Raw genomic sequence first — 18,501 nt, forward strand, 5'->3', positions numbered from 1 at the left:
ATACTGCCTGACCTGCTGAATTCCTTCAACATTTTATGTGTGTTACTTTGGATTTCCAGCTTCTACAGATTTTCTGATGTTTGCAATAAAATCACCTTGATTGGTTCACCCACCAAGAATTATCTCTCTTTAAAATTAGTTCATTAGTGCTGTGACTCTTGATGAAAAGCCACAGGCCATGTGTGAAAGTTTCTTGTAAAATTAGTGATGTTGGAAGAAACGCAGTTAATTAATTTTTATGATACGTTATTGAAAATACTTAGGAAGTTGATTCAGTTTGTAAATATTTGGACACTTCCACATTCAATTGTAAACATGGCATCCAGTTTTAGCAACATTCACTTGAGAAATTGCATTATCACTTAGACAAGTCATGTGGTTAGCAGATAAAATGAAATCAATGTTGTCTCTGTTTACTGCTTTCTACTCTGTCATGCCATGTATGATGGATCAGGAGCTGTGCCAAGACCACTCTGTTAACCAGCTGTGAGCCATGCAGATTAATTTTCGTTTTCAGTTCATTGTGCCATGTTGTAGACAGCTTGGCTGAAATTGAGAAACCAGTGTGCGATGAATTGTGAAGATTTGTATGTTTGTTACCATGCTGTTAGACATCAAGTCATGCCAGCAGTGTGTCAAAGCAATAAATGTGAAGGTTTAGAGAATGACTGAAATTCTGGGTTTCCTTAGCTGATTAAAAAGGCACAGTTATGCACAAAAATTAATTATGAGCAGAATTTTCCATGTACTATTAAACATAATTAATGGCAAAGTGGAAAAATTCAATACTTTAAATATAATTGCTGCAATCGGTGAAGATATTTTCTGTAAAACTTCCCTATTGTGATGTGATAAGTGACCTGTTGAGTGATCAATAGCGCTGCCTGCTTATATTAAAACAGAGGAGATATTCTGCAAAATATCTGTGTCTAAGTTATCTGCAGGATACAAAATAAAATAAGCATTATTTAACAATGCATAAATACCTATCTCATTTAAAATTCATGGAACTACATTCTACCTTGAGGAATGAGTTTCATTTCCAACTTAAAGACAGAGATTAAATTAAATTTAAATTTGCTTTAGATCTTATTGAATTAATAAAATGTATTGCTTCTAGATTTCCAGATTTTTGTATGGCTTGCTGAGTTTTATGCTCTGTTATTAGATCGGACATGCAAAGTGTGGAATTTGGCCACTGGACAGGAAATCAGTACCCTGAAAGGGCACCCAAACAATGTCGTCTCCGTCAAGTACTGTAGTTACTCCAGCCTTGTGTTTACTGTCTCTACATCGTACATCAAAGTGTGGGATATCCGAGACACTCCCAAGTGCATCAGGACACTAACGTAAGACTTTCCTCCATTCTTTGGTCTACTCTAATAGAAATCCATTTGCTGCATATGTATTCAGTTGATGCTAACTAAACTTTGGACTCATCGGTAAAGTTATAAGAAAGAGGAGACAAGGAATTATAATCTTTCCATTGGAAGATTACATATGTCAAACTATCATTTAAGAGAGGAATCAAAAAAGCAGGAACTTCATACAAGTTAGTTTAATGTTCATTGTGGGTAAGTTAGGATCTTATTTTTATATGCAAGTACAAGTTATTTAAACAAGTTGCTTAGAGAAAGTTGACGTTAAATTCTGAAGGCTAAGACATGTCAATTTAACTTTGTTGCAATTTTGGAGTCGCTTACTAGTATGATAAATGGAGGGGTATTAATTGTTTTTACTGTTGACTCCCAGAACCACTCAATTGCATGCATTTAAAAATCTATTAAAGTAACAATGTGCTGAGTTTGAAGACAGCAGGTGAATGAATATTCACCTATTGGTGAGAGTCATAGAGTGATACAGCATGGAAACAAACCATTCAGTGTAGCAATTCCACATCATCAGGCACTCATTTGCACTCATCCAAGTGTACAGCTGCGGAAATACAGAATCCACTCATGAATTCTGACTAGCTGGTGTTTCTCCAAAGAACTGCTGACAAAGAATTAGTTGTCTGTGCAATCTGACCCAAGGAGATGGTCTTATTTCAGAGTGGTTTCAAATGGAAATCAGAAGCTGTTGGTTTCTAATTGAAATCCAACCGAAATATGAGACAAATGTTCAGAATAAATATTACTCTCAAGGTGTGACATGTAGCAAATTAATGAAAAGTGTTCATATTTTAATCCCATTGTCAGTTTGAAGTGGAAAGATTACAAGAAAATGTGTTAGATATGTGAGGTTGCTTAGCACTTTAGCGCAAGGGTGTTTATTGGTACATCAAAAGTAGAACTTACAAAAATTAGTGAAAATAACAGGAAAAAAAGCTGCCAACATTTACAAAAAGTTATCTACCAGAGAACACAAAATAGCTCTTGTTATGCCGTTGGCCCCCTCCTTTGTGAAAATCGCAAGAACTCTAGTTAAGGGGGGTCAACTGACCCAAGAGAGAGAGACGTGCGAAAGACCACGTTCTTCCAAGAAGCAGAATAAAAGTGACTTTGACTATTGTCTCATGGAGACCACCTGAAAAGCCCTCGGGCAAAGTGGGCTGGTTGAGAGAGAGATCGCATTACCTGCAACTTGATTGACACCTGCGATCCCGTGAAGAAGTATAAAGGCGGGTCTGAGGGGAGGACCCTCAGATGCACCAAGGAAACACACGAAGGAGAAACGCTAGAAATCCTGCGACAGCGTTTTAATAGCTACAGCCGGTGGTGGGGTTCGTGTGCGTCCTTCCCTTGCCTGGGATTGGCGACTTCACCACGGAAGACGGCCTAGCTACAGGGGAAGCCACAGATGAGAGTCCATTCCCCCAACGAGACTTCCGACTACCTCCTACAGGTTGGAAAACCTGTCGGGTAAATGCTTCATGTTCTCTGTCTTTCTAACTAAAAGTGCACCAACGCGACACTTCCGCCGGCAACTAAGTGAAACTGCCGTGATCTAAAAGACTTTTAGATATCCAGTGAACGATATAAAATCTACATTACCCCTAGACGACGATCGAGCTTGTGTTTTGAATGATTATTATTACACCGGTGTTTTAGATTGAGTTTTGATGATCTGAATGTTTTGTATTAACCATACGTTTGTGCCCTTGTTGAATAAAACGGTTGAAAATAGTAGCATCCGACTCAGCTGATCCATCTATCTTTGCTGGTAAGTTACCTGGTTACGGGGTTTTCGTAACAAGTGGGGTTCTCGTCCCGGATTTGAAACCAAACGGGAGGGTCAGTGAATCGGGCTGTAAGTCCAAACTTAAATCTGGTTACGCAGGTAGCCAGACGGGAAACCAGCAAAGATGGATGTGCAGGAATTTAGGAGAAACCCGACGGTAGAGGCGCTAGGGAAGGCTACAAAATCAGAATTGGTAAATTTGGCGCAGGCATTAGACCTCACAGCGGTGAAGCCAGCAATGAAAAAGCAGGAAGTGCGAAGGGTCATACAACAGCATTACGTTGGGAAGAAGGTGTTTGCAGCTGAGGAGTTGGAAAATATTCCCGAAAGGAGATTAGTGAGTGGGACAAATCAGGCAGAGTTGGAGAAAGCAAGGCTGGAACATGAGTTTAAAATAAAGCAGCTAGAAGTAGAAGCAGCTGAGAAGGCTGCAGAGAGAGAAGCCGAGAGAGCTGAGAGGGAAAGAGAAGCCGAGAGAGCTGAGAGGGAAAGAGAAGCCGAGAGAGCTGAGAGGGAAAGAGAAGCCGAGAGAGCTGAGAGGGAAAAAGAAGCCGAGAGAGCTGAGAGGGAAAAAGAGAGAGCCGCAAAGGAAAGGGCTGTGGAAAGAGAGCATGTGTTCAAACTAAAGCAGCTAGAAGCAGAAGCAGAAGAGAAAGAGAAACAAAGGAACCATGAATTGGAGCTGGACAGGCGAAAGCAAGAGCGAAGAACTCAAGGGGAAGAGAGAGAGGAGGGGTTTGATATTAGTCGGGCGTTGAGGTTGGTCCCCCCCGTTCGAGGAGACGGATGTTGATAGTTATTTCTTGCTTTTTGAAAAGGTGGCAGGGAATCAGCAGTGGCCCAGAGAGCAATGGGTGGCGTTGTTACAAAGTGTGTTACGAGGAAAAGCACAGCGGGTATATACCGCGCTGCCCACAGAAAGGGACGGGAATTATGATCAAGTAAAGGAGGCCATTCTCCGAGGTTACGAGTTAGTACCTGAGGCGTATAGACAAAGGTTCCGAAATTTAAAAAGAGGGTGGAATCAAACGTATACCGAGCTAGCCCATGAGAAGGGTGTGCTCTTGGACCGTTGGTGCACAGCTGAAAAGGTGGCCGAGAACTATGGGCGTCTCAGGGAGTTAGTTTTGATTGAGGAATTTAAAGGTTGCGTTCCGGAAGAGATCCGAATGTATTTAAATGAGAGGACGAATCAGTCCATCTCAGAGATGGCTAGGCTCGCAGATGAATATGCCCTAACCCACAAGACAAAGTTTTCCTCGCCAAAAAGTTACCCAAGAGACCGTCGGAATGGTAGGGAAAGTCCGCCGGCTAAGGGAGAAACTCCGCCGGGAGCTAGCACAAAAAGTGAGGATAACAGACAGGAAACCTGGAGATCTCCTGGTTTAAACTGTTTTAATTGTGGAAAGGTGGGACATATTGCATCAAAATGCTTTGCTCCGAGAAAGGAGCCAGAGAGGGAGAGAGCAGCGACCCCTATCGGGCGTGCAGTGGTAATCAGGAAGTTGACAAGAGGGCCCCAGGTAGATGGAGTACCGGAGGGGCGGGAGACATTTAGTTCCGAAGGAACCGTGTCTTTGAGGGAAGGGGACCCCCCCATCCCCGTACGAATTTGGAGAGACACGGGGGCGGAACTATCGTTAATTAGCCGTAATGTGTTAAATTTCGGCCCTCGGACGGGGGAGGTTGCCCTGAGAGGAATCGGGAACCAGACCGTGGTCGTGCCTTTACATAGGGTCTTTCTCGATTGCGAGTTGGTGTCGGGACTTGTGGAGCTAGGAGTCCTGCCGGAGTTACCGGGGGAGGGCGTGGACCTCCTGTTGGGTAATGACCTCGCGGGTGGGAAGATGGGAACCGCCCTGATAGTTGAGGCCCCGCCCATGGAGTCCCCGAGCTATCGCGCATGCGCGGTCACTCGCAGCCTGTCGAGAGCGGCGGCTGGGACAGCGCGCAGGTTGAAATTGGCCCAGACGTTTTTACCGACCCTACACCACGAGGGTTCAGAGGGTGGTAAAACGGAAGGTAGTAAAGTAAAAGGGGGTAAGGGCGAGGAGATAGCTCCCCCCTTAGTGAAGAGAAAGGTCCTAGAGGTAGGAAATAAAGATGAGAAACGGATAAAGCTGTTAAAACGTCCAGAGTTGGACGTGGTTGATCTGTCTGGTTTGGCAGAATTGTTTGGAGAAGTTGAGAGTTCTAAAGATGTTCTCGATGGTCCCGAGAGTGAAATGAGGGCAGTCTTAGAGGAGAAGGGTATCCTTGCTGTGGAGAAGTCAGCTGACATGGCCGAGGAGGTTGTTTCAGCTCGCAGGGTTGCGCCTTCCCCAACAGGGGGCTGCCTGGAGAGTTACTGGAAGGAGGGGAGGACGTTAGAATTTGAAAAAGGTACGGGTGTTGAAAACCTGGAAGAGGCCAATGTCCCGTTTGAGTGTGTCCAAGATGGGGATACACATGGTGCTGAACCTAGTCACGGAACTCAAGGGAAAGGGGGATGTGTAGTTCCCAAATTGAATGAAGAAAATTTAAAGGCTGGACTGATATCAAAAGCAGCAACCAGGCTACAGAGACAATGGCTTGGTACCACAAAGCCTGTGAATCAATTACAGGTTGAGTTGGAAGGTAAAGGGGCCCCACACGCTATTGTTATTCCAGAGTGTGGTGTGAAAAGGCAGAATTTGAAATGCTGTCTGAACAAAGCGAGATCGCTTGCGGATCTTAAATTGGAAACTAATAGCATGACGGGTCCTGAAGAGAAAAACGACAAATTGCCTAAAATTAAGGAATTGGGTGGTCTAAGTTTGGAACACGCTGATAAAATAACTCCTATGAAAGGAGCGGGCGAAAGCCTATTTCGCCAGGGTGCCCAAGATCGCCACGAGGGAATTAACCAAAAAAAAGGCGAGGGTTAATGGGGACGTGATTTTTAAAATAGCAGAAGCCGGTTTTAAGGGATTTTGACAAAGTATGTGAATAATAAAGACAACCCCCATGGAAGCTTGACTGTTAAGTTTGAAAGTAGCATAAAAATTTGTCTTTTGCATGAACCTTTGTAGATGTATGTAAGCTAAGATCACACCTCCTTAGTTATGTTGCTGAAGAAAGCAAATAAATAAGGTGGTTATTGAGCTGAAGTTTGATGCTACCAGGCGTTAGTATGGCACATGAGGTTAAGGTATTAAAGAAAAGGGGCACTGTACTTGTTACCTGTTTAGATACTGACTTGAATGTATAACAGTAGTACTCTGTGAAGAGAAAAGCTTGTGTAGTATGTAGATTAAAAAAAAAATTTCCTGTGTCAACCTGTTTTTAACCGCTGGTTAAAAACCCATTATGGGGGGAGGTGTTATGCCGTTGGCCCCCTCCTTTGTGAAAATCGCAAGAACTCTAGTTAAGGGGGGTCAACTGACCCAAGAGAGAGAGACGTGCGAAAGACCACGTTCTTCCAAGAAGCAGAATAAAAGTGACTTTGACTATTGTCTCATGGAGACCACCTGAAAAGCCCTCGGGCAAAGTGGGCTGGTTGAGAGCGAGATCGCATTACCTGCAACTTGATTGACACCTGCGATCCCGTGAAGAAGTATAAAGGCGGGTCTGAGGGGAGGACCCTCAGATGCACCAAGGAAACACACGAAGGAGAAACGCTAGAAATCCTGCGACAGCGTTTTAATAGCTACAGCCGGTGGTGGGGTTCGTGTGCGTCCTTCCCTTGCCTGGGATTGGCGACTTCACCACGGAAGACGGCCTAGCTACAGGGGAAGCCACAGATGAGAGTCCATTCCCCCAACGAGACTTCCGACTACCTCCTACAGGTTGGAAAACCTGTCGGGTAAATGCTTCATGTTCTCTGTCTTTCTAACTAAAAGTGCACCAACGCGACACTTCCGCCGGCAACTAAGTGAAACTGCCGTGATCTAAAAGACTTTTAGATATCCAGTGAACGATATAAAATCTACATTACCCCTAGACGACGGTCGAGCTTGTGTTTTGAATGATTATTATTACACCGGTGTTTTAGATTGAGTTTTGATGATCTGAATGTTTTGTATTAACCATACGTTTGTGCCCTTGTTGAATAAAACGTTTGAAAATAGTAGCATCCGACTCAGCTGATCCATCTATCTTTGCTGGTAAGTTACCTGGTTACGGGGTTTTCGTAACACTCTATACTTATATTCTTGTCCAGCGTAATCTTCTGCACCCCTCTCTCTCCCCTACAGAAAGTGAAAAGCTCAATTTATTAGGCACAAGGACATACCATCTTTAATTACCCACAAGGTTAGCACAACTACACATGAATTAGAATATGATGCACTGCAGAATGTAGTTGTCATCTTACTACAAAATAAACAGAAGTATCTACCTTAAATACAGTATACAAACAACATATACACATACAAAATGCTGGAGGAACTCAGCAGGTCAGGCAGCATCTATGGAAAAGGCCCTTCATCAGGTGTCCTACTGAAGGGTCTTGACCCGAAACGTCAACTTTTTTCCCATAGATGTTGCCTGGCCTGCTGAGTCCCTCCAGCATTTTGTGTGTGTTTTGCTTTGGATTTCCAGCATCTGCAGATTTTCTCGTGTTTGTAACGTATACACATTTACACATCCCCATTACTAAAGAAATGGAATATTCTGCCATGTATGGGAGGAAAGGCACCATAAAACCAACCGGAGCACATTAGCTCAGTTTAAGACCCATTATGAGGATGTATCAGGGAAGACAATGAAGTGCGTATGCTCAGTACAACAACAGCAGAATAACAAGGCAATGTTTGTGTGTGAGTGAATGACATGTGTAAGGCTTGGGCTTACCAAGTGTTCTCCATCACAGAATGTTTTTACGTAATTTGAATATCTATTTATTATTGAGTTTTCTGACAAAAATGACAGTCCACTAGATTTTTGCGGTCACAGTGTTGGCTGGTTAGCTTCCTGGGTCCCTTGGGGAGAAATGAACAAAACGTAATAGATCCCCAAATTTTCCTCTATAATAGCACATCAAAAAACAACAATCAAAATGCTTATTAGGCCAGATCCAACCTATTTCCCACACTTTCCCTAGTCTTGTGCTAACCTTGCATCTGCACCTGCCTTTTGCAATTATAAAGACTGAGTCTTCAATTCCATGACCTGAAGCTAATAGAATCAATTATCAGCAGCTCATGAAGCTTTGACACGTGTGATATTGGCGATCATTCTGCAGGAAGCAAGTCACTTCTTGATATCCATAAGGCTGTATAAACAAGATGCATCATAGTAATATGTAACAGTCTGAAGAAGAGTAACCCAATGTGTTTTTTCTTCTGTGAACAGTTCCTCTGGTCAGGTAATTTCAGGTGATGCTTGTGCCAGTACAGCCAGCCGCACTGTGAGTATCGCGCAAGGCGAGCATCAGATAAATCAGATTGCCCTGAATCCCACTGGCACACTCCTCTATGCTGCAACTGGCAACTCTGTTCGGATTTGGGACCTTAAGAAGTAAGGCATACTTGAGCATACTTCTTTACTTTTCATGGAAATAAGTTTAACTTTCATTCAGCATTTTTAATTGGCTTGATAAATCTTAAAAACTAAGCAGCTGATGTATTTGGTTCTTTGTTATTGAATAAGTTTTAATTAGAGTTAGGGTTATAGAGTATTCATTATGAGATAGGTTATGTTCTTTTAAATTTTGTGCCATACTCCCCTCCTGACTTTCCATAGCTATTACACTACCTCCAAGACACTTGAATAGTGCAATAGCATTCAACCAACTTGCTAAATAGGGGAAGCAGTGATAGCAAAACAGAAACTACAAATGTGGCAGCAATATGCAAAGGCTTCTTCGCAGTACTTCAGTTTTCACCTCCTGGAAAGGCACGGGCAACGAGTTCAATCACATGCATATACTGTATGTGCAGCTGCTTTCCCAAGCCTCGCCATGGACATCATTGTTCTTTCTGATCCATTTATCACAACTTCTGCTGAATGGGAGAACCTTATTAAATGCTCAGTTACTACTAAAGAAGCTGGTTCAGTAGATTTTTAGGGACTGCTTGGGATGATCAATAAGTGCTTTCCTTGCCTTTGCAGGCATTATCTAAGAAGTAAATGTAAAAATGTCTTAATCTCAATGGATTTGGCTTAATTTTAAGAAAGAAATTTTTACTTTGGCCTTGATATGGTATCAGCTGGGATTCTTTCAAAACTGTGTTTTCTTTAGGTAGAAGGAACCATTTTCTTTAAATGCACTGTACATTCTAAGGCAAGTATTAATTTATGTCTATTTGACCCTTATAGAATTCAGCCTGTTGGAAAACTGATGGGTCACATTGGTCCTGTAATGTGCCTCACTGTGGAGAGCACGGCGACAAAACACGACTTGGTCATCACTGGTTCCAAAGATCATTATGTGAAGGTAATAATCTTTTATACAAAATTCAACTTACTTTTCCTCTACTTCTGCCCGATTCCTAAAGCAATCCTTCATGATATTTAGACCAGTTCAAAACACAACAGCGCAGTATCATAAAGAAGACATGACAGCACCTCTACTTTCTTAGAAGTTTGCATAGATTTGGCATGTCACCACAACCTTTGACAAACTTTTATAGATGCACAGTGGAGAGTATCCAATCTGGTTGCATCATGGCCTGCTATGGAAACACCAATATCCAGGAACGGAAAAAGCCACAGTAAGTGATGGATATAGCCCAGTCTATCACAGACAAAGCCCTCCCCACTATTGAGTGCATTTACATGGAGCAGTACCACAAGAAAGCCATCCCCATCATCCAGGTCATGTCCTCTTCTCACTACTACCGTTGGGAAGCAGCTACCAGAGCTTTGCGTCCCACACCACCAGGTTCAGGAACTGTTGTAACCCAGCAACCAGCAGACTCCAGGCAGTGTGGATTCAATTACCACTAATCTGAGTGGATTCTATAAACTACAGACTCACTTTCAAGGATTCTTTACAACTCTTGTACACAGTATTTTTGTATTCGCACAGTGGTTGTTTGTCATTCTTTATGTATACATTTCATGAATTTTTATTGTATTCTTTTCCTGTAAATGCTTCCAAGAAAATGAATCTCAAGGTAATATATGAACATATATACTGTGATAATAAGTTTACTTTGAAGTTTGAAAATGAACAAAATGCTACCTATCCCTAACTGTCCCTGAAATAAAGAGGGACTTGAGTAAACTACATTGGTGTGCTGGAATCACGAAGGAGCCAGACTGGGAAAGAATGCTTTATCTCCTACAAGAGATTGCTGATGCCGGAATCAGGAGAAACACAGAAGATGCAAGATGCCTCCAAAACTCTTCTTGATGCTGTCCAGCTGAGAACCTGGTGTGCACCTCCTGCCACGATCTCCCAGCCATGTTCACTGTGGATATTATTGCCCAGGAAATTCATAGACCGAAAGACTGGAATTTGGCAGTTCAATTGCATGAAACACCTGGGTGTCATGTGAGGAAGATTAACCGCCCCATGTGATTCTGTTTCAAATTGTTGTGTACATTTGATACAAATGTTATCCCACTTTTTAAGAAAGGAGGGAGGGAGAAAACAGAGAACTATCGACCTGTCAGCCTGACATCGGTGGTGGGGAAGATGCTAGAGTCCATTATTAAGGATGAAATAGTGGCATATCTAGATAGCAGTGATAGGATTGGGCCGAGCCAGCATGGATTTACCAAGGGTAAATCATGCTTGACTAATCTGTTGGAGTTTTGCGAGGATGTAACCAGGAAGTTAGATGGGGGAAAACCAGTGGATGTAGTGTACCTCGATTTTCAGAAGGCATTTGATAAGGTCCCACATAGGAGATTGGTGGATAAAATCAAAGCTCAGGGCATCGGGGGGAAGACATTGACATGGATAGAAAACTGGTTGGCAGATAGAAAGCAAAGGGTAGCGGTGAATGGGTGTTTCTCAGAACGGCAGGTGGTGACTAGTGGGGTGCCACAGGGCTCGGTATTGGGACCACAGCTGTTTACAATTTACGTCAATGATTTAGATGAAGGCATTGAAAATAACATCAGCAAATTTGCTGATGATACTAAGCTGGGTGGCAGTGTGACATGTGATGAGGATGTTAGGAGAATTCAGGGTGACTTGGATAGGCTGGGTGAGTGGGCAGATACTTGGCAGATGACGTTTAATGTGAATAAGTGTGAGGTTATCCAGTTTGGGAGTAAGAACAGGAAGGGAGATTATTATCTGAACGGTGTAGAGTTCGGTAAGGGAGAAAGACAAAGAGATCTAGGAGTCCTTGTTCATCAGTCACTGAAGGTGAATGAGCAAGTGCAGCAGGCAGTGAAGAAGGCTAATGGAATGCTGGCCTTTATTACAAAGGGAATTGAGTACAAGAGCAAGGAAATCCTCTTGCATTTGTACAGAGCCCTGGTGAGACCACACCTGGAGTATTGTGTACAGTTTTGGTCTCCAGGGTTAAGGAAGGACATCCTGGCTGTAGAGGAAGTGCAGCATAGATTCACGGGGTTAATTCCTGAGATGTCTGGACTGTCTTACGCAGAGAGGTTAGAGAGACTGGGCTTGTACATGCTGGAATTAAGGAGATTGAGAGGGGATCTGATTGAAACATATAAGATTATTAAGGGATTGGACAAGATAGAGGCAGGAAATATGTTCCAGATGCTGGGAGAGTCCAGTACCAGAGGGCATGGTTTGAGAATAAGGGGTAGGTCATTTAGGACAGAGTTAAGGAAAAACTTCTTCTCCCAGAGAGTTGTGGGGGTCTGGAATGCACTGCCTCGGAAGGTAGTGGAGGCCAATTCTCTGGATGCTTTCAAGAAGGAGCTAGATGGGTATCTTATGGATAGGGGAATCAAGGGATATGGGGACAAGGCAGGAACTGGGTATTGATAGTAGTTGATCAGCCATGATCTCAAAATGGCGGTGCAGGCTCGAAGGGCCGAATGGTCTACTTCTGCACCTATTGTCTATTGTCTATTTCTGGTTTTCTCTGCACACTCCTTAGGACTTGCTGGCAGAAACTGAAGAATTTCTACTCAGATATACTTTCATAGTTTCGTTTGCATGAACCTTTTTTTTAAATTACCCCAGACTATGTTTAGATTTACACATATTAACCACTATTTATTTGCTCTACAGAAGTTTGAAATCGCTGAAAATACTCTGGGAAATGTTAGTCCCACACACAATTTTGAGCCTCCGCACTATGATGGAATTGAATCCCTGGGAATCCAAGGGAATATTCTATTTAGTGGATCTAGAGATAATGGAATTAAAAAATGGGACTTGGAAGGGCAAGAACTAATACAGGTACGCAAATGAACAGAAGCCATCAGAATAGTTTTATAATCAATTTTCCCTTTTTATAAAGATAATTTTAAAAATGTTTTTGTTAATTATCATAGCTAGGCAAAGCATCCTGCATGACTTGATTTTCATTTGTTCACATTTGTTGTTGAACTAACTCATCTTGATTCTTGTCACTAGTAGTACCTGCATCTATTCAGAGCTTTCAGTCGCTTCTACCATATAATACTATTGGAAAAGTGAATATTTCACGTAGTATTCCCTTCGTGATTAATAGGCTCACAAGGATGAGTGGTTTATTCCCATGTGGATGCATTTTATGAACAGATATTTTGAAGGCTACCTGTGAGATGTCTATTGGAGACAGACACTGCAAAACGTGTCCCCATCACAAAAACTACCATTTTGTTTACATCAAGATTTGTTCCTGTTTTCTTAAATAAAAGCTTGATTTCCATTAAAATATATTTATCATGAGTAGCATTGTTATGAATTGTACAATAGTCAAAACTCAATTTAAAATGAATACTTCTCAAGAAATTGTGATGATAATGAATAATGTTTCCACATAATATTCATATTTTTATTTTATGTAGCAAATTCCTAATGCACACAAAGATTGGGTATGTGCTCTGGCGTTTGTGCCCGGCCGCGATCTGTTGCTGAGTGGTTGCCGAGGGGGAATGCTTAAAGTCTGGAACATAGACAACTTCACACCACTGGGAGAGATCAGAGGCCATGATAATCCCATTAACGCCATCTGCACAAACTCCAGCAGGATTTTCACTGCTTCCAGGTATGGCATTAATCCTTAGGTAAGTTACAAGAGTCAATTAAAGCTCCTTTTTACCAGGAAAGGACACGTCTGTTTTTTTTTGGTCAGGGAAAATATCATTGAGAAGGTTCAGAATGTGAGCAACTGCTTAGTTCAGGATAGTTTCCAATCATTTGTAATATATTTTAAAATGGTATCTAGAAATTAATCATTTTTTAAACTGTTAGAATTCAATTTTATTGAATTAAAATTACAGATTTTGGATTTCTGGCTTATTAAGATTGAAGCAGTAATTCCTTTAGCTTTTAATCTTTTTAACTTTGAGGTGTTAAACTACATCAGATCCACTCATTTAAACTGACTACATTTCATTATGGAAGTCAAATTTCCTTGTAACCGACGGACACAGAAATTCCTTCCGATCAAAATGAGTAGGCCATTGCATTTGTACCAGATTGAATGAACAGATTAGAGCAGAGAGATTCCCCAGCCAAAGTGTATTCCCATGTTGGATTCAGTAGAGTGTAGTTGTAATGAGAGAGACCATCATCTGTGGCAATGTTGTAAGAATTCCAACTTTGCTTGGGAGTCCCAAACATATGTACAGTTAGATCAGGTAACAGCTGGCAGTCCCACAGGGTCTAGCAGATATGCCAGCCATTCTTGCTTTCATAAATATTGACTAGATGTTGCTCTCAGCATTTTTTTTTTTAGCTAACCAAAGCCCTCTTCAACAATCATTAGAAGTAAGAAGAGTTTAAGAATCTCTTATTGGGTTACACCATGAACAGTTATCATAAATTGACACATTTTAGTGTTTTGCTAGAACAACCAATCTTTCTACTCTTTTGAAACCCTTATAGCTAAAGACAAGAGATTAAAAGACTAGGCTATAGGGTTGGCTGTGGGCTTGTAACTGCACAGTTTTAAATGTTGCTTCAGTTTGTTGGAAAGTGTTTTGTGTTGATCTACTTGAGTCTTACTGTGGCTTAAGACCACAGTACTTTTATTATCAGGGTAAGAGGAGATGACTTGCCACAACAAAGCTCCCTTAGATAGCATCTGTATTCATTCAATAATGGGATGATTAAAAAGATAATTCCTGTGTTATACATCTACTGTTCCTTGGGTCTCCTTCTTCCTTACATCTTTCAGACTTGTATTATACCCCTGTCTCTCTTTTTCTCTTTCCTTTCTGCTACAGCGATTGCCGGGTGAAGCTGTGGAATTATGTTGCAGGCCTAACTCCTTGTTTGCCTCGACGTGTCCTTGCCATTAAGAGCCGTGCCAGTAGTATACCTTAAACCCCTGATTTCTGCTTTTCTCCGTACTTGATTCTTCTTTGCTGCTCATCGGTATGGTGATTTGTCTACTAAGCCTTTCCTAAGTCAAAGCAAAAGTCATGAATTTCTCCACTTTGAACTTTACGTCCAGCGGGTTTTAAAATCTATATTGCAGTATAATAATGGGGTTTAACTTCCTTTGGAAACCCAATTCTTGTTCAACTCTTCTGGTAGAAAACTCTTCCAGATATTTACACTCTTTAATTGATTAGAACTGTTGACCATATGTAAGGGTGAGCAACCAGAGATTATGGTCCACATCGGTGCCAACAACATGGGTTGGAAGGATAATGAGGTCCTGCAAAATCAGTTCAGGGAGTTAAAGGCTAAGTTAAAGGACAGGATTATGCTCTCAGGATTTCTACCTGTAGCATGTGCTAGTGAGGCCAGAATTAGGAAGATCATACAGATTAACATGTGGCTAATGAGATCGTGTAGGAGGGAGAGCTTCAGGATTTTAGATCATTTAGCTCTTTTCTGGGTAAGGGGCAGTTTGCACCTGAATTGGAGAGGAACCAATACCCTTTTGGGAAGGTTTGCTAGTTCTGCATGTGGGGTTGAGGTTGGTATGGTTTAAACTAGAATTGCAGGGGGATGGGAACCAAAGTGTTAGAACAAATAGTGGAGCGGTTGTGGAGAAAGATGTTGTTAAGCTTACGTACATAGTCAGGAATCGAAATGTTGAGCATGGTGGGATTAATGTTCTGAGCTGCATATACTTCTGTGCAAGGAGTATTGTAGCAAAGGCAAGATGGGCTTAGGACATGGATCGACACATCGTAGTGTAACCCTTGGGTTCTGTCGAGGGAAGACAATCTCTGGTCCCACCAAACGTATGAGACTGAGGTGCAAAACCTCCTGTTTGTGTGGATGCGTGATGTGCTACCCTGTTACAAATCAGTACTGTACCACGAAATAAGTACACCATATGCAATTAAACGATTTAGCTTTATAATTATTAATTTGAGTAAAGGGTTAGTAAAGTAAAATAAAAAGAACAGGGCCCTTTTTAATGAAACAGTCTAATGTGCACAAGTTGGAGCTCATGGCTTCCCTTCCACTGGTCCTCCATCGATTTCCCCAGGCTTCGTTGACTCCCAGCCCCACTCCAAGTCCACTCCTTTCTGGTGTCTACGACCTTTCCTTTCTGGCATCTTCTCTCTTCACCTTCTGCCGAATAAAAGACCCAGATCACCTCATTCTCAGGCACACGACAAGAAGAAAAAAACACTTCCCTCATTGGACGGCGCACATTCCAAAGCCCCTGTTATCACTAGCCATAACCCAAACACTGCTGCTACAGAAAAACTATTACATTAGCAGTGAAACCTTTCCCAAGGTGTTACAATAGTTATTAGCAAGACTTGGTTGCAGGATGGGCAGCACTGGCAGCCCAACGATGGAGCAGGAGAGATTAAAGGCGAAGGAGTGACATTACTAGTCCGGGAAAACGTCACAGTAGTGCTCTGTCAGAACAGACTTGACATCTCATCTAATGAGGCTTTATGGGTAGAACTGAGGAATAAGAAAGGTATGACCATATTAGTGGTATTATATAATAGACCTCCCAACAGTCTGTGGGATTTAAAGGAGCAAATTTGTAGAGAGGTCACAAACTATTACAAGAAACAGAAGGTTGTGATAGTAGGTGATTTTAACTTCCCACGTATTGATTGGCACTCCAATACTATAAACAGGGCTTGATGGGTAGGAGTTTGTCCTTGAAACAAACTTCCTTAATCCATTGGGAGATATCCCAACTAGAGGTATGGTGATACTAGATTTCCTGTTACAGAATGAGAGGGGGCAGGTGACAGAAGTTTGTGTTGGGGAACACTTTGTATCGAGTGATCATAATCCATTAATTTTAATGTAATTATGAAAAAGGTTAGGTCTGGTCCTCAGGTTGAGATTCTAAATCAGAGAAATGCCTGTTTTGATGGCATCAGAAAGGATCCGGCAAATGTGGATTCGGACAAGTTGTTTTCAGGCACAAGTGTACCTGGTTAGTGGGAGGCCTTCAGAAGTGAAATTTTGAAAGTCCAAATTTTGTATGTTCCTGTCAGAATAAAAGCCAAGGATAACTGGTTTATGGACCCTTGGTTTTCAAGAGATATTGAGGTCCTGGTTAGGAAAATGAAGGAAGTGCATAGCAGGTATAGGCAGCTAGGAAGAAGAGAGGAGTGTAAGAAATGTAAGGGAACACTTAAGAAGGGAATCAGGAGAGTGAAACGAAGGAATGAGCTTGCTTTAGCAGACAAGGTGAAGGAGAATCTTAAAGGCTTCTCCAGATATACTTAAAGGATAGCTGTGGATAAAAATGGCTCTCTGGAAGATCAGAGTGGTAATCTATGCATGGAGCCAGAAGAGATGGAGCAGATCTTAAATAAATTTTTTGCACCTGTATTTACTTGTGAGATTGACACAGCGTCTATAGAAGTGAGGCAAAGCAGCAGCGAGATCATGGACCCCATACAGATTATAGGGGAGGTGTTTGCTGTCTTTTTTAAAAATTAATTTTTTATGAGTTTCTACAATGCGACAAAACAAAAGTTAAAAAAGGTTTATACACTGCAAAACATATCAAATGTACAGTTCATAACAGTTATGAAAAGCACCCATAGTAGAATCGTATAAAGTTAGTAACCACCACACCCTCCCACTACCCAACTCCAAGCCAACCTTACGATATATAAAAAAATTAATCAGAACTTTATCACCACAGAGCTGTATTTATAAAGGTATATTGCCTACTACCTAATCTATAATATGTTTACACATTAAAAAAAAGCCATAAATCTTAACTGTAAGAAGCTGGAAGTAAGGGATTTAAATGCAAAAGAGAAAAAGTGAGGAATGCACCCTTAATCTAAACAGGAATTATGAAAATATTCAAGAAAAGGCCCCCCACGCCTTTTGGAACTTAATGTCCAAATTAAGAAGTGAATGATGAATCTTTTCAAGGTGTTTGCTGTCTTGAGGCAAGTTAGGATGCATAACTCCCCAGGACTTGACAAATGTTACCTCGAACCTGTGAAAACCCAGTGCAGAAATTGCAGGAGCCCTAGCAGAGATATTTGAAACATCCTTAGCCAAGGGTGAAGTCCTGGAGGATTGGAGGATAGCAAATTTTGTTCTGTTGTTTAAGGAAGGCTCCAAGAATAAACAAGGAAATTATAGGCTGGTGAGCCTGACATCAGTAGTGGGAAAGTTATTGGAAGGTATTCTAAGGACCAGATATTAAGCATTTCAATAGACAGGGTCTGATTAAGGATGGCCAACATGTCTTTTGTATGTTGGGTCTCTGTCTAACCAATCTTAGAATGTTTTTTTGAGGAAGTTACCAGGAAAGTTGATGAGGGCAAGACAGTAGATGTTGTCTACATGGACTTTAGCAAGCCCTTTGACAAGGTCCTGCATGGGAGGTTGGTCAAGAAGGTTCGGTCGTTCAGCATTCCAGATGAGGTGGTGAATTAAATTAGAACAACAACACACACAAAATGCTGGTAGAACACAGCAGGCTAGGCAGCATCTATAGGGAGAAGCGATGTCGACATTTCGGGCCGAGACCCTTCGTCAGGACTCTCGGCCCGAAACGTCGACATCGCTTCTCCCTATAGATGCTGCCTAGTCTGCTGTGTTCTACCAGCATTTTGTGTGTGGTGTTGTTTGAATTTCCAGCATCTGCAGATTTCCTTGTGTTTGCGAATTAAATTAGACATTGGTTTCGCAGAAGAAGCTAGAGAGTAGTTCTGGATGGTTGCTCTCTGACTGGATGCCTGTGACTAGTGGTGTGCCACAGGGATTGGAGCTTGGTCCATTGTTATTTGTCATCTATATCAATGATCTGGATGATAATGTGGTACACTGGATCAGTAAATTTGTGGGTGTAGTGGTTAACGAGGAAG

At 41.8% G+C, this 18,501-nt stretch overlaps 1 protein-coding gene across 4 annotated transcripts in view; it reads left to right on the forward strand.

The window, feature by feature from the left end:
• Window positions 1-18,501, forward strand: part of kif21b (kinesin family member 21B) — a 163,077-nt gene that overhangs the window by 135,032 nt on the left and 9,544 nt on the right. For 2 of the 4 annotated variants that reach the window (XR_012096484.1, XR_012096485.1), the window contains 6 exons: window positions 1,169-1,349; window positions 8,494-8,658; window positions 9,460-9,577; window positions 12,308-12,478; window positions 13,072-13,271; window positions 14,455-14,605. Coding sequence is in view for 2 of the 4 variants with exons in the window: in XM_073030485.1 (XP_072886586.1) it covers window positions 1,169-1,349; window positions 8,494-8,658; window positions 9,460-9,577; window positions 12,308-12,478; window positions 13,072-13,271 (835 nt within the window). In the remaining 2 variants the exon portion in view is untranslated. The remainder of the gene's footprint in view (window positions 1-1,168; window positions 1,350-8,493; window positions 8,659-9,459; window positions 9,578-12,307; window positions 12,479-13,071; window positions 13,272-14,454; window positions 14,606-18,501) is intronic. The other 2 variants (XM_073030485.1, XM_073030486.1) reach the window with 1 other exon arrangement.

This window comes from Hemitrygon akajei, chromosome 27, assembly GCF_048418815.1.
Source record: "Hemitrygon akajei chromosome 27, sHemAka1.3, whole genome shotgun sequence".
NCBI classification, from domain to species: domain Eukaryota; kingdom Metazoa; phylum Chordata; class Chondrichthyes; order Myliobatiformes; family Dasyatidae; genus Hemitrygon; species Hemitrygon akajei.